The following is a 14,963-nucleotide window of genomic DNA, read 5'->3' on the forward strand; positions in this document are numbered from 1 at the left end:
TATATTTACTCCTACTGAACGCTATCCTAGTAAATGAAAAATAATTTATTTGTTAGAAATGAAAATAATGAAATGAAAAATAATTTTATATTTTTATATTGTCGGTTTCCTTAATATTATCCAAGATATTAAAATATAGTTCATTGTGCTATTCTTTAAAAACCTGCTTTGATGATTTTCTAAAATGTGAAGGTCAGATTCATTAGAAATTCTGTGCTAACTTTTTTCCTAAATTGATGTTCTCATTTACTGGCTTATAATTTAGTCTCATTTGTTGATGGTAATGTCATATGAGACAATGATCACCTACTCAGCCCTTACTTTGTACCTATATTATCAGCCCCTTAAACAGTGCTGAGCTCTGGGCTCCTTTGACCTTCGTTCTTTAGGGAAGATGGGAACAATGCGTGCCAGTATGAGGAAAAAAGGAAGAATAAAAATGGAATTGGCGCTACTTTCTGCTATATGGAAGCTATAATTTGGTGCATTACAAGGTACTTTAAGACTGATTGGGTGGCCTTAAAAGGCTTTCACCTAGAGCAGTATTTCCAGGGTGTATTGTGGGTACAACTGGTGATACTTGAGATAATTTTAGGCATCAGTGGTCATGGAATTAAATAACATTGACTCAAGTCTCTGTTATACTTCTGGTTGTCTAAGTGGATGTTTGATGTTCTTAGGTCTTTACTGTGCCCTAACATTCACTAATGTTACTTTTCAACAAAGAGAGAGCAGGACTCACACATGGAACTGTCATAGTTAATGGTATATACATAAAATATTACCTTTTACAGAGTATTTATTTGTATGGTTACTTCAATTAATGACAGTGACCTTAGTCTCTTTTTATGATAATGTTATAATATTTCTTTTTAAAAATTTAATTTAAAATTAAGAAGTGATTTGATTTTAAAAAAGGAATAGGGAACTAATAGTAGATAAAGGATATGAAAAACCTCAGGAGTGACTGAAATTTTGGACACTCTTTCCTGGAGATTAAATCTTAGGGGGCTGCTACAGCCAAATTTGGCATTTCCTTTGCCAGCTCTGTTTTTTCACTAGGACGCTGTTAAAATGGACGGGAGTTCTGAGGACATTTTGATAGTTGGTGAGTGACTCTTCTGAACTTAGCGAATACACTTCACTGCAACCTGTATGTCCCAGGAGAGTATGAAGTGTAGTGCTTTCAAATGTTACAAAAGTCTCACTAAAGACAAGGAAAATGCCAAAAACACAGGAAACGCCCCACAAATGATTCCCAGATCTTAAAGAGACCTTATATCAGAAAAAAAATCATAAATACAGATTTATCCAGCATTCAACTCTATTGAGGTCACAAAAGAACAGAGATATGTTTACAAATAGTAATAAAGTATAAGAAATAAAGATTTTTAACAAATTTAAACCCAGAAACTTTATTTCACTATGTAGTTTCAACAGTAGACCATATGTTCGATATAAATTCAACCCCTATTTTACTTTATATTTTTAGCCAGTGGAAATTCTTTGTAAAATGATAGAATAATTGCAATATTTTGGAGATTCTGGCTATCCAGAAAAGCCTTACTCATATTTAGCATTTAATAAACATTTAATAAAGGCCTAGTGTCAAGTCCTGCACTAGTAGCTAAAGATACACAGGTAAATGTTGATGCTACCTATCAGAATTGCTTGATAATTGATCATTCTGGTATATTTTACATAATGATTCTAAGCTAATAAAAGTGTTTAATTATCCAGAGCACCATATTTATTAGGCTTCTTGATAAAAGAAACTAATTATATATTGATAATATGAGATTACATCTATTCGTTTTCTCTTATCAATATCTGTGTTACTCTGTTGGGAAAGTAAATTTAATTGTTCTGGCATGAATTCATCTTCAAAACCAGAAAAAAATCAGTTTACTAATAAATGTCAACTGTGAGCGAATGGTACCTTCACACTTAGAAAATGCTTTACTGCTAAATACTGGTGATATCTCAGATTTAAGTAATTATTGCTGTTGCATTGAAGTGCTTATTTTCTAGATTCAGAGTCTATTTGTTCTGATTATTGAGGCTGCCATATTTGTGAAGCAAACAATTTATAGCCAACTCTGTCTGGAATAATTTGCTGTAGAACAGATTTATGATTATCCTCTACTCAGCAAATTTGATTCTGAGTCTAATAAATAGCATTTTAATAAAATAAGATAATAATTTTATATAATTCAGATGTCACTGGATATCTCCATTCTTTAATATAAAAATATCTTTAGATTGAAGACTTATTCTGTGCTCTGGGGAGAAGCCCAATGCCCCACATTTCGGCAAACCTTTTGTGCCAGAGGAAGGATTAAATTCTCATGCTCCCCTTTCTTTCCAGCTTCCAGCATTGGTCAAATCTTATACTCCATTTGGTTTCTTGTGTCATTCTCTTTAACTTTTCTTTGGCCACAAGCAAGTGTAGTTCCCCTTTCCTTCGTGCACGCCCAGAAAGATCCGCTTCATTAAAGTCTTAGTGGGTACTTTCAGACTTCGTGTGTAGTAGCCAGCTTTATGGAAGGAAGGGACGCTTTACATCAGAGTGATGGAAAATTAAGGAGGAGTTTTAGATATCCCTGTTCTTAAAAGTCCTTTGATGTTCCCCCTTCTTTCTTGGCCTTTTCTCTCTCCTTCTACCCCCCTCCCCCATCTACGGCTCTCTCACCCTCAGGGGTTAAAAACGACAGTGTTTCCATTTTCTTGGGCAGACCCATTCAGCTCTCTCTAGCTCTTTCTTTTCCATGTCTCTGACAGTTCTGGACATCCTTTTGAATTTCCGAAATCACCTCTTGCAAAGATACACCTGATGGTTTGTTCTTAGATAAGGGCAAATTTTCCATCCTAGTCTTTGTCTTGGGCATTTGGGGAAGGGCTTTTGGAGTCATTTATTTTTCTACTTAAAATTGGGCAATATTATGCAGGATGGTATTACTTTTAAATAATGAGACAAATTTGAGTTGATTGAGAAGTAAAACAACATAGTTTACTTCTTGCTCTCCTTTTCTTTAAATATGAATTTCCTGCTTTCTCCCCTTGGTTGGTCAGCAGAGCAGATAGTTCCCAACCAGGCCTTGAGAGCATATTCTGGAAACGTGTCTGTTGCCTTACTGTTAAGTACGAAAGTCGTCGCAATGTTCACTGTAAGCTCTTTCCTTTTCCAAAGGTTGCATCTACCCCACAACATGCAGAGTTATTTTTAAATGTGTTCGATTTAATTAAACCACCCCAAGTGACTCCTTTGATGACATCTTAATGGAATGTTCAAAATATTTTTAATTTGGAAAATACATCCTATAAAAGCTAGTCTCTAAAATCAGAAAGTAGACATATGACTTCTTCTCTATTCTTATATAAATACATGAAAAGGTCTTCCTGGGCGTGCGATTCAGAGTTGTTTTTCTATCGTTGATGGGGAGAAATGGGGGAAACAGATGTGCAGACGGAAAAGGTCTACTTTTCTCATAGCACTTAGAGCTGGTGTAGACTGGAGCCACAGGCACTAGAAATCCCCTGCTCTGAGAGTCTCTGCTTATTTGTTTCTAATTAAAAAGTATGAGTCATGCATGTTTAAAGAGCATCCCTAACTATTTGCAGGGAATGGATAAGACAAATATCAGATTCTGGCTCTGTTTGCAGTGCTATACGAAGACTTCAGTCCCATTAGCAAAATTGTACTGTAATTGATATACTAAGATCCACAAAGAAGTGGTCCCCCAATTTTTTTAAATATAAAGACCTCATTTACATGGAAATAATTGTGAACTCCCTTCCTAGTAAGATAATAATTGCACCCACTAATTGAGGAAACAGAAGGCTGTTGAATATTTAGTAGTGTTTTTACATTTATATTTTATTAATCACAATAGAAGCTGTGTATATTGAAAAATAGTAGCATATATGTGGGAATCATTTTTTTCAATATACAGACGATATTTAGTGTGACTACGGATGCAACGATCCCTGGTGGAGACTCAGCAGGTCCCAAGAGTACCATGCCCATAGCTTGGAGCAACCGTGGGCCCAGAGAGCCGCAGCCTGTGACATCTCTCTATCCCACCATGTGAAACCAGCTTCCAAGTTTTCTTTTTTCTACTTGCAATCTTTCTTTCTACTACTATAACCACAGTTCCTTGAAAGAAATGGTATAAGGATATTAGAAAAAGAAGATAATGAAAGTAATTTGTAAAATCGGACAAAGTTGGTTGGTTGTCAAAGTTAGGACACAATTGGGAGAATCAGGTTATGACATAGGGAGGAGGTTAAGTTTTTTTCAGAAAGACCTTACTAGCTTGAACCTACTGACTGTGTTGGACATGGCCCTGCAAGTAGTCAATCAACAATTTAGGGGCATTATAAGCAAGAAACATAGATTTATCTGACCTAATGGTAGAACTCTAAAATATGTTTCATCTCATTGAGTTTTTAATCAGGATAAAGTCAAGTGTAGTCCAAATGTTAGAGCACCTCTCACTGTTTTTGCACATTAGTCTTTTGATCTTCACAAAAACCCTGTAGGGCAGGTTTCCGTAACATTGAAAACTGAGACTAACAAGCTTAGGCAATTTGTGTAAAGGTGCATAGCTGGTAAATGGCGGGGCTGGACTACTACTGGGCCCGTGGCTCCAGAGCCCTGCTGTTGTCCACTCCCTACGCTATGCTGCCTCTTGCTTTAGTCCTTGCTAAGAGATTATTTTCATTAACTTAGTGTCTTTTCTTGCATTCCCAGGGAACACTGGATATACATGCTAAAAAATAGTTTGATGCAAATGAAATAGAAAGGGCAAAAGAGCTGTTTGATGGGGTCAAGGTAAAGTAATTGGTGATTTTGCTGTAAAAGTGAGACCAAACATATTTACCATATCACTATTGCTTTACCCCAAAACAAGAAAGGAAAATTTTTTTCTTTTGCAACATTGTCTGAATTCCAGGACAAGTAACAACTAAAGTGAAAAGAATGCTTAAAAATGTCTTAGAAAGCCCTTCATAAATTTTCTGTGAGTCACTGATATTACAATAAAAGTTGACATTCTTACTTTTAAATTGTGTGTGTGTGTGTGTGTGTGTGCGTGTGTGTGTTTGTGAGGAAGATTAACCCTGAGCTAACATCTGTGCCAGTCTTCCTCTATTTTCTATGTGGGTCACTGCCTCAGTGTGGCTGACAAGTGGTGTAGATCCACACCTGGGGTCCAAACCTGCAAACCCAGGCTGCTGAAGCAGAGCACGCTAGACTTAACCACCATGCAATGGGGCTGGCCCCTTAAATTTTTCAGAAAAATTGTCTCACATCAATGTTCTAATGATGGACAAGGTGAGACCAAATGTTGAGCTAGGAGATTTTGTTTTGTTTTGATTTGTTTCATAATCCCTGATGGATGAGGTAGCAGGTCAACCCAAAACAGGGGAGGTTACTACTGACGATCAATGTTTTTTCCTTTCAATACTTTACATACCTTAATTAGTTACATTTTCATAACAATTAGAAATAACGTACGAGAAAACAGTCGTGCTCTGCGGTCATCAAATGCTAATGTGGAAGCGTAGCAGAACTGCCATCACAAACATGGCATTGAAGAGCCAAGGCTCTCGCCAGTGGAGAGGAGAAGATGAGACGCGGTGAGAGCATCCGAGTTTAAACAAGGCTCCAACAGCTTCTGACTCTGCATCTTAACCAGTCACAATCAGTGACTGGGGCCTCAGTGTCTTCATCTATGAGATGGAGATAACAGTGTTGTCTGTTCAACTGTTTCACAAAATTGTTCTTAAAATCAAGTGATGTACGTGAAAGTAATTGTTGTTACACATGCTTGCGTTCTTGGACTATTATTTAAAGTTTCTCATCCCTTCAGATAACTCTTTTTAGGGCAAGAAAAGATGACCTTTGACTTTTCAGAAAATGGAAATAACTTTTTTGTCCTTTTATTTTACCTCTTTAAAAGCAAAAGTACAGTCTTTCAACTGATAGGAATTAAAGTGCATTTTAAATCAGCTGACGAGTTTTTCTTTGCATTTAGAGAAGACAAAAATAAGAGTGGATGAAATGATAAATAAGACATCTCAAATCCAGCCAAATATTTTCTAGCTTCAAAAGCAATTCTGTAAGCTACTTTTAGAAGCAGTTGTCACTAATTAAATATAGATATGAATACACACACACACACACAGACCTACACACACATTGGTGAGGGGCCGTTGACTAGCTTATTTGATATGGGCTCTATTTGTGCACCTAGGAATTAATTTACTTATACAAAATATTTTCTTTTATTACACTTGCTCTTCTGTGTTGAAAAGAAAATTGCAAAACAAAGTATTCTAAATGTCTATTTCAAATTTCGTCTTCAACATTTTCTCTAGTTCTGGGTAGACCAACATTTCAAAGGGAAATACATTTAGTCCAAGTAACATTATCAGATTGCAGATGAACGTAGTCAATTTTGTCGCTTCAAGTACAGAATTCTCTTTTTGGCTCAGATTTCTCCCAGGTCACAAGTTAATAACTCTGTAAAGCCATGTGTATAACTTCTAAGGTACAAGCCTCTTCTTGTGTGTAGAAATGCAGTTTATATCATATTTGCTGTAATGGGTATTTACATTGTAATTTAATCTTAGATAGAACACAGTTTTACAGTTGTTCAACAGACACTTTTTACAGAGAAGAAAGTGAGGCCCAGAGAGGTAAAGCAGTCCACACAAAGTTACACAGCTAGCTAATTGCCAGGTCTGGATCTTCCTCCCGGCTCCCATCGTGTCATTTCACATGTGTAAGTCACTATTCTAAACTAATGTGATCCACTGGTAAAACGTGGCTACGGAGACCCATTCTGGTTCTGAAAAAAATGCTCAGGAGATTCTGTAGTTCAGACTCCAGATTTCAAGTGGCTACATTCTAGGCTTAGAGGAAAGCTGGAACCATTAGAGAATAGGGCTGTGCTGTCCTCTCTTATTGCTGCCCCTCCGTGGAGCCCAGAGAAGGCACAGAGCGGTGCTGCTCCGCCCAGGACTGAGAAGGCCCCCAAATCGATCCCCTTCCTGAGGCCCTGCGGTGTGCTGGGAGACGTGCTTGTCTAGTCTGCTGGTGCCTACCAGAAGGTGCGAAGCCTGAGCGTCTGCTTTCCTGGAAAGACTTTGAGCTGCAGAGCCCCAGCTCCTCTCTGGAGCCAGAGCAGAGTGTGGTGCAGAGGCGTGGGTCAACCGTCTAAGAGACCAAGAGCATGGCAGGTTGTTCCTTTCCCCTCCTACCCTCTGCCTGTAAATATTAAATAGAACCTTTGCCTTTTTATACCTCAAGGAGTTGGAACCCCTCAATCAAACTAGGTACAATATATAAAAAATCCCCTTATAATAGAGTCCGCAATCTCAAATATCTCGTAATTATGGAGCACGATTTTTAAAGAATCACAGCGGTTTTGTGAGGGAAAAATAACTGCATGGCCCCATCAGCTCACCCTGCCGTGGGGATGGGTGGAGGCAGTGTGCCTGGCGCCTCCATTCGTTTGTCAGCCCAAACACCTTGGAGTCGCAGGTCCATTTTGCAGATATTGTTGTTTTCTCTTTAAGAAACTCACCAATGTACTGCTGGCTTCCTGTTCTCCCCAGAGGGGCCAGGTGGCTGTGACACCTGTCCCCATCGGAGCCTGCCAGGCTGGGCGTTCTCTCCCTGCCTCACAGATGGCTTGGAACCTGAGGAGATGCCTCTTTCGGGCACAGCTTTCTGCCACTTATCTGAATATTTTTCTCTCCCTGAGAGATGAGATTTTCTTCTGACTTACCCCCCAAATTCATTACACCTAGGAAATTTAAGCATTCTCCAAAATTTTGTGCTTACTACAGTATTTTGTTAGCCTTAATTGAAAAGGAACTTTAAATTTAAAGTTCTTTTTCCAAGAGTTACGACTAGCTCTGATGTTTTCATTGAAAGCGAGATTTTCCTCTTTTCCTCTCCCAAAAGATTCTGCTTATAAGTGTCCGATATCATCAATGCCACCTTTCAGGCCTCATGTTGTCTGGCTTGTGTTTTATTTGGCACTATTGACTTTCCCCTTCTATTTGAATATCCTTTCTTCCTTTTCTCTCATGAAACATTTTTTCTTTCTTCATCGTGTTCCGTTACCTGTGTCCTCTTGAAATCTCTTCCTCCAAGAAAGTTACTCTGATTATCTCAGACACGTAGGGAGATATCACCTTACTTTGATTTTGTTTAACATTGTGTCAAACAAGCTATAAATAGTAATAATTGTACGGCACCATTTTTATATGGCGCCTTGGCATAATCTTATAGTAGTTTCATATATGTATAGCTTGAGAAACAAAATAAGTTCCCGTAGGAAAAACATACTTTTTATTTTTCCTTAGCTCCTATTGAAATAAACACTTAATAAATGCTTATTGAGGCAAGTAACTTATTGGCTAGTGAGTTACTTGTACATTTCATATAGGATGTTATGACATTTTTGGATCAATGCAAACAGAAGAAATCATCAAGGATACATATCACATAATAAATGTTTTTTCTTTTAAACAAGAAAACAATTAACTGCATTTAATTTGGTTGGCGGTAAACCAAAGTGATCTTTGCTATGTCAAAAGAGAATAGTCACCATTAGTGTAAAAATGTATTGATATGAAACTGATCATCAAAAGGAGTTGGTGCCGTGTTTCTCATGAAGGCTCTGTTTTGATGGGAATATGGAAAGTGGTACCATATTATATTTATATTATACTTATATATAAATGTATTTTACTTTTATACATATATTTGTAATATATCACATTATGTATGTGTATATTTTAACATATTTTAATATATATTTTTAATATGTGAAGGAAAATTGAAATTTGCAACTTCACCAGTGATCTTTTACTAACAAAGAAGATATACAGTATCAAGTGAATAAGAATGATAATGCTAGTAATTACTGTGAAATTTATAATTTCAGCCACCATTGATAATACCCAGATTTGTGCACTGCCATCACGTGCAGACTTAGGAACTGGATCTACATTCATTATAAGCCGTGATGCACAAGGAGATAGCATCTGCAAAGGATATCTGGACAATTCAGAATTGCTTTGTTCCAAGATAAAAATCTGTGTAAAATTTCTAAAAATATGAGGGAGTAGGGATGTATAGCAAGTGGCATTGCATGAAGACAATGTGAATTAGTGAAAAATAATACATTATAAGCCACTGACATATAAAAGTATCTGTTTTACCTTCAATTTTCCATACATTACTTGTTCTAGGTAATGAAATTATTCCCTAATAATGGCACTTTGAGGGCTGCTAGGAATATTTGTTGTATATACTGTGATTTCATATTTCTAAAGAAATCAACCCTCTATTTCCTTAAAGAGTTTAAAACTCTAAGATATAGACAGTTTATAAACTTCTGATTGTGATTATGCCTTAAGAAAAGGAAAAAATTAAAACATCTTTAGCTCTGACATGAATCATATATTTCCATCTATAATTACAAAAGAGACTTATAACAAAGATATTTCTAACTAGTCACTTGCAAGCTGCTTTCAGCACAGTTTTTTTTTTTCTCAGTGAAAGCAAGCAGTACCTCCTGGAAAGCGTGTAGTGAATTGTTTAATAAGACTTTTGACAAAGATCTTTCTAACTAGCCACTCGCCAAGAAAATAAGAATTTAAAACTTTCTTCTGAAATTTTGTTTATGGTTAAACTGGCAAAGTAAGGATTTTCTCAGAGAGTTTGGAGGGAAACTTCAGCACCCTCTCTGCCAGAAGAGCATTCCATAGGCCCAAATACTAGAGTTAGAAACAGAAACAGCTTTCTCTGTGTTGCAAGGCAGAGTGCTGAATTGGAGATCAAGGGAACTTTTTTCCTAATCAGTGCTGTGATCTTTTGAAACCACCTTAAACTCGTACATTTTGTAAGCCATAAAATGTAGGGATTATGTTACATTAGGATACAGGTCTCAAGTCCTAGAATTCTAAGTTAGTATCATTCAGTGTTGGTGCTGACCTGGAAGAAGCAAGATCTGTCCTTTTCAGTAGTGGATTTCCAGTGGCCTTTAGATGTAGACCTGGGAGGGGATAAGGTGGCTGGAGAGAGAACCGCTCATTATGAGGAGGGAGAAAATTTCGACTTTTAGAGCATCTATGAGTTATCTAGAAAGGTAATTACAAAGCATGTCTAAGAAGATTGGAGTAGATGACTTGATCCTTTGAAAATGGGAGAGAATACAATACTTAGTTTCCAGCCATAAGATGAATTCTCAAAGACAAGAAATGCAAGTTCACATGAAAGGTGCGATACGGTGTTATGTGTGAACAGTTGGGAATTCTCTGTCTTGAACTAAAGAGAATGTAGAACTATTTAAGGGCTACAGAACACTTTAGCATAAATCTATCATATAATTTTTATAATTAAGATAGTTCTTTTATTAAAATCTCAATAATGCTTCATCCCTTCATAGTATAGGAAACCAGGGTCGCAGTATCCCCCATGCTCCGTCCGTCTGGCTGTGGGGGTGTAGGGTGGAATCCGGACAAAGTGCCATCTGTTTCTCTCACAGCGTCCCAAGAGCAGCTCTCTCTGGTGTGGCCCAGCAAGGTCATGAAGCACAGTCTCCTTGTTAAGTTCATCTTTGGAGGTAAAGAGAGGAAAAATGCTATGTCACCATGTCTTGCGAAGAGAAGATCTTCAGAATAAACCATTTTCCTCAATAGTTTATTATGAGATCAAATCAAACCTAGAAGCAATTTACAGATAATGCAGTAAAGGCATAACTGATGGTTACTTGCATCATGTTCAGTAAAACCTTCAACAGTGGTGGTTAAGGAATAATTCTTTTTCCACAGCATCATAAAAGAAAGTTTCTATTTGCAGAATTTTTTGAACTGAGGAAATCTCTATTTTTATCTTTCAAATATAAATAGTTTCAGCAGATTGGAATTTTCCTTTAAAGCTTTAAGTCTAACATGGAAACATTTTATATGTGTGTGTATATATATGTATATGACTGAGTGTTCGTTATTTTAAAAAAAAAATAGTGAGATATTTTGTCTGTTTCCTCATCCAGGTACATAAGGGCAAAACATCTGTGTGTCTACTCAGTTCCTCCTTTTTAATATCACAGCCTGTCAAAGACAGAGAGCAGGCGGAACTGGGGTCCATGGCTTTGCATAGCCAGCTGTGTGGTGGTGAAGCTATCTTCTCTGGAGTCCAGGCTGTCTGAATTAAAATTGCGCCTGTATCACTTTCCAGTGTCTAACGTGGGCAAGCTGCTTACTCTTTTTGTGTCTCAGTGTCTCATCTGTAAAATGATGATTATAAGAGTACAAGCATCTTAGTGTCTTTGTTGAGATTAAATGAAATAATCCTCAGAAAGTGCTCACATTGAACCTGCTGCATGGTGGCAGTGCTTTTAGGAGTTGTTGTCAGTCCTTGCCAAAAGAAGGCATACTCTGTGGAACAATTGGAAGAACAAATAATGGAGATGTTAATGAGTGCTAATGGGTTAAGGTTTTACTCAGGGAAATCAGTGGTCAAATGTGTTGAAGGGTGGTGAGGAGGAGAAGCCTACAGAACACGTCAGTCTTACCACATCAGTGGTTAGAAATCTGCCTACTTGTTGTTTGCCTCATGTCATTTGATGGGTGCGAACTCACTCATCTCAATGACTTTAAGAGGGCAGAGGACATTGGGAAACATAAAAATGGGGGCTTGCCGTTCAGTTGAACTGATGTCGTCTCATTCTTTGCTCCACTCATATCCCCACTGTTTTTCTTACAGTGGAATTTCTATTTGATCACTTTCCATGGCTCCCCACTATCTTGTCGATAAAGTCCTAAGTCCCCAACTTAGCGTTCACGGTCCTCGACAATCTGGCCACCAGAGCTCTACCAGACAACATCCACTAGGTCCTTTCATAGCATGCTGCAAACCAGCCAGAAAGAACTGTTTGCAGTCCTCCGCATACCTCTCAATTCCCCCTCCAGACCTTTGCTCATGCCTCTCCTCTCCCTGTGTGGGCATACTACTTGCCCTTCAAGCTCCAGCTCCTATGTCAAGTGTCTCATGAAGTATTCCTTGCTGCTGTTAGCAGGGTGGTCATCTTTTATCTGATAAACTCTTGCCCAATTTTTTCTGTCTAGTAGCTTTCCAATTTTTAGCTGGAATCACAGTAAGAAATATATTTTGCATTGGCGCACATTTCATTCAAACTCACACACCCCCCTAAACAAAAGCTTCGTGAAACAACACTCACTCTGATTATTTGCAACATCACTCTAGTGTTGTCTCTTTTCTCTTTCATTTGGCAAAAGCTCTGCCTGCAATCTACTAAATGGATTTTAATTACTCTTTAGTTGCGTCACAACCTACAGTTTGAAAAACACTGATCTGCACCACACATAAAAAATATCCTTCATTATGTATCGTACATCAGATTTATGTTACCCACCAGATGGAAAACTACTCAAGGGTGACATTATATGGTACATCATAGATCCTTTTACTGTATCTAATCATGCTTTTCATATACGTTACTCCATAAGTGTTTGTGGAAAAAAAAGGAAAGAATGAGGGAAGGGATGAAGGGAGAGAAGAAAGAAATAAGAAAAATATCTCTGGAGATGTTGATTATACTCAGACATTAAGGCTGTTAATATTGAGCAAGTCAACAGAGGCAGATCGTTCTAGTTATTTGCAGGTGAATTTTCTAGTCAAAGTGGTATGTGCTTCTTTGAATAACTTCTTCAACCTCAATTTAAACTTAGAAATTAGCGTTACATCATGGCCTATTGGACAAAAAGAAAGCGAGAACAAAATGACTAACCCAGAAAAGATAACCGCAAACATGCGTGTCCCTTTTCTCTGCTCAATATTAGGAGGAGGGGGCGGGAGAGACCAAGGGTGTGAAGTGTATCTCCAGAAGTGAAAAAAGCTTTTGATTTCAATTCTGTAAAGTCTGTGAAAGGCAGTTCTGTCATCTCTGTGTGTGCTGAACACATCTATATGTGCTGAATACATAAGCAATTTCTATGTACTGTCTATAAACAAAGTTGGTGCTAAGTGTTAATACTTCCAACCACCTCAGGCTATAAAATGAAACAGGAAATATACTCTATCGAAACATTGATTTTCACTGATGTGCAAGATGATTGGTTTTTCTCAGATTCAAAGAGGAAAATTTTAGATGAAATTTAAATTTGAGAAGTCAGGCTAATGACATACATTTACTGAAATGACATAGCCAGTTTGGGATTTGAACATAACTTTTTGTTATTGAAAATCCACCCTCTTAACTAACATGTTATACTATACTCTATTTATACAGGTGAAGTAACAACATAAAAATAATTCCTTCCATGGGTATGAATACTTTTTCCAAGTTCTTTGTAGGCATTTGTTTGCTGTTTTTTGATCTTCAGTATAACAGTGGGTGTATAGAAATAAGATCAACAAAATAGAGGATTAAAAAGATTATATAAATGCTAATAAATTATAATAATATTATGTAAAACAAATCTTTTCATAGCCCTGAGAATTAAGTCCTACATCACTTTGAAAAAATAGTAATAATATTTCAATGAAAGTTTTAAGAATTATTATTAACTATTGACTTTTTATTGCCAAAAAAAGAATCATAAAAATAAATATATAATATAGATAATAATATATTGCCTTTATTTCTGTTCCTTTGTTTGTTACAACTTAGAGAAATGCATCATTTGAAAATGCAGATTTATGGTGTTTCCATCATCAAAAATTTAAGCATGTTGTAATTGTTGAATTTCCTCAAAATTTATTGTCTTTCTTTGCAATATATATAGAAAATTTTTAGTAAAACATGCACTGCCCAAAGAGTGTCTATTTGGTTATTTCATCTGACAGTATTAATTTAGTTGGCTTAAAAATATTGTTAAATTTCAAATTTACACATTTATTCCTCACTAGTTTTGTCAATATTATTTTGTTTCAGTCTGAACCACAGCATGTTCTTGCCAGCCGTCCTGAAAATTCATGCCACTGGGGAGAAACAAATGGAATCAGTGGATGAATACCACATTCAAGGCTGAATTCATAACAATTAGAAAATTGATTCTAAAGCCATGCCTTCCTGACTAGATTAGCAGCAGGACACATACAGTTTGCTTTATTTAAACATACTAGTCTGTTGATTAGCAAAATAAATGTGAATTTTGATGCAGCTGCTTTAACACTATTTACTTTTTCCAGTTGATGGCACTGCAACCACTCCTGCATTATCACAGTCAACAGTTGCTGCAACAAGAACATCTGTACCAACACCAACCACAACACCATCACCATCTCCTACTTTGAAATCAACCGTTACATCTCCCAAAGGTAGGATTTACTCTTAGTGAAATCTACTCTAACTTTAACAAATAAAACTAGGAGCACCTATATGATTTACTCACAGAAAAATAATTTGGGATCTCCTCTCTATTGTTATGAAGGTCTGTGCTATTTCACAGTTCTTTGGGGTTGAATACAGAAGCCTGAGATCTCAGTGGGCTTCTTTGACCAGAGCCGTTTGGATCATTTCCTGTTTGAGAATGGTCCTATTGTGAATGTTACGTACACAAAGTTTAGTTTTAGAGAAGAAAAAAATTACCATTTCCTAAGTCATAAAAACATCTTTCTAAAGATTCTAGTTCTTCACTTAAGCAGCACAGCTAACAAGGTGAAACTGAATTAATAAAAACTGATCTTGTTGGTTGTATTGGGCTGATAATAGATTTAATGTGTGGGTTGAGTAGCAATATCATCATTATTGTTACCAGGCTGAGTGAGAGCAACCGTACCATGTTTTATGGTTCTAGGTGTCAAAAGGGATTACCTTACCATCCATGAAAAGTAAAACGAGCCATTAGGATCATTTAATTAAAAACCCAAGAAGTTATCAATCTAATGCATACTGCATTGTCCATCCTGGAGCACA

General features: G+C 36.9%; 1 protein-coding gene across 15 annotated transcripts in view; it reads left to right on the top strand.

The window, feature by feature from the left end:
* The window catches only part of EMCN (endomucin), a 121,546-nt gene that overhangs the window by 24,847 nt on the left and 81,736 nt on the right, over positions 1 to 14,963 (top strand). For all 15 annotated transcript variants that reach the window (XM_070612588.1, XM_070612592.1, XM_070612598.1 and 12 more), the window contains exon 2: positions 14,237 to 14,365. In XM_070612588.1, the coding sequence (XP_070468689.1) occupies positions 14,237 to 14,365 (129 nt within the window). The remainder of the gene's footprint in view (positions 1 to 14,236; positions 14,366 to 14,963) is intronic.

Source organism: Equus przewalskii, chromosome 3 (assembly GCF_037783145.1).
Source record: "Equus przewalskii isolate Varuska chromosome 3, EquPr2, whole genome shotgun sequence".
NCBI classification, from domain to species: domain Eukaryota; kingdom Metazoa; phylum Chordata; class Mammalia; order Perissodactyla; family Equidae; genus Equus; species Equus przewalskii.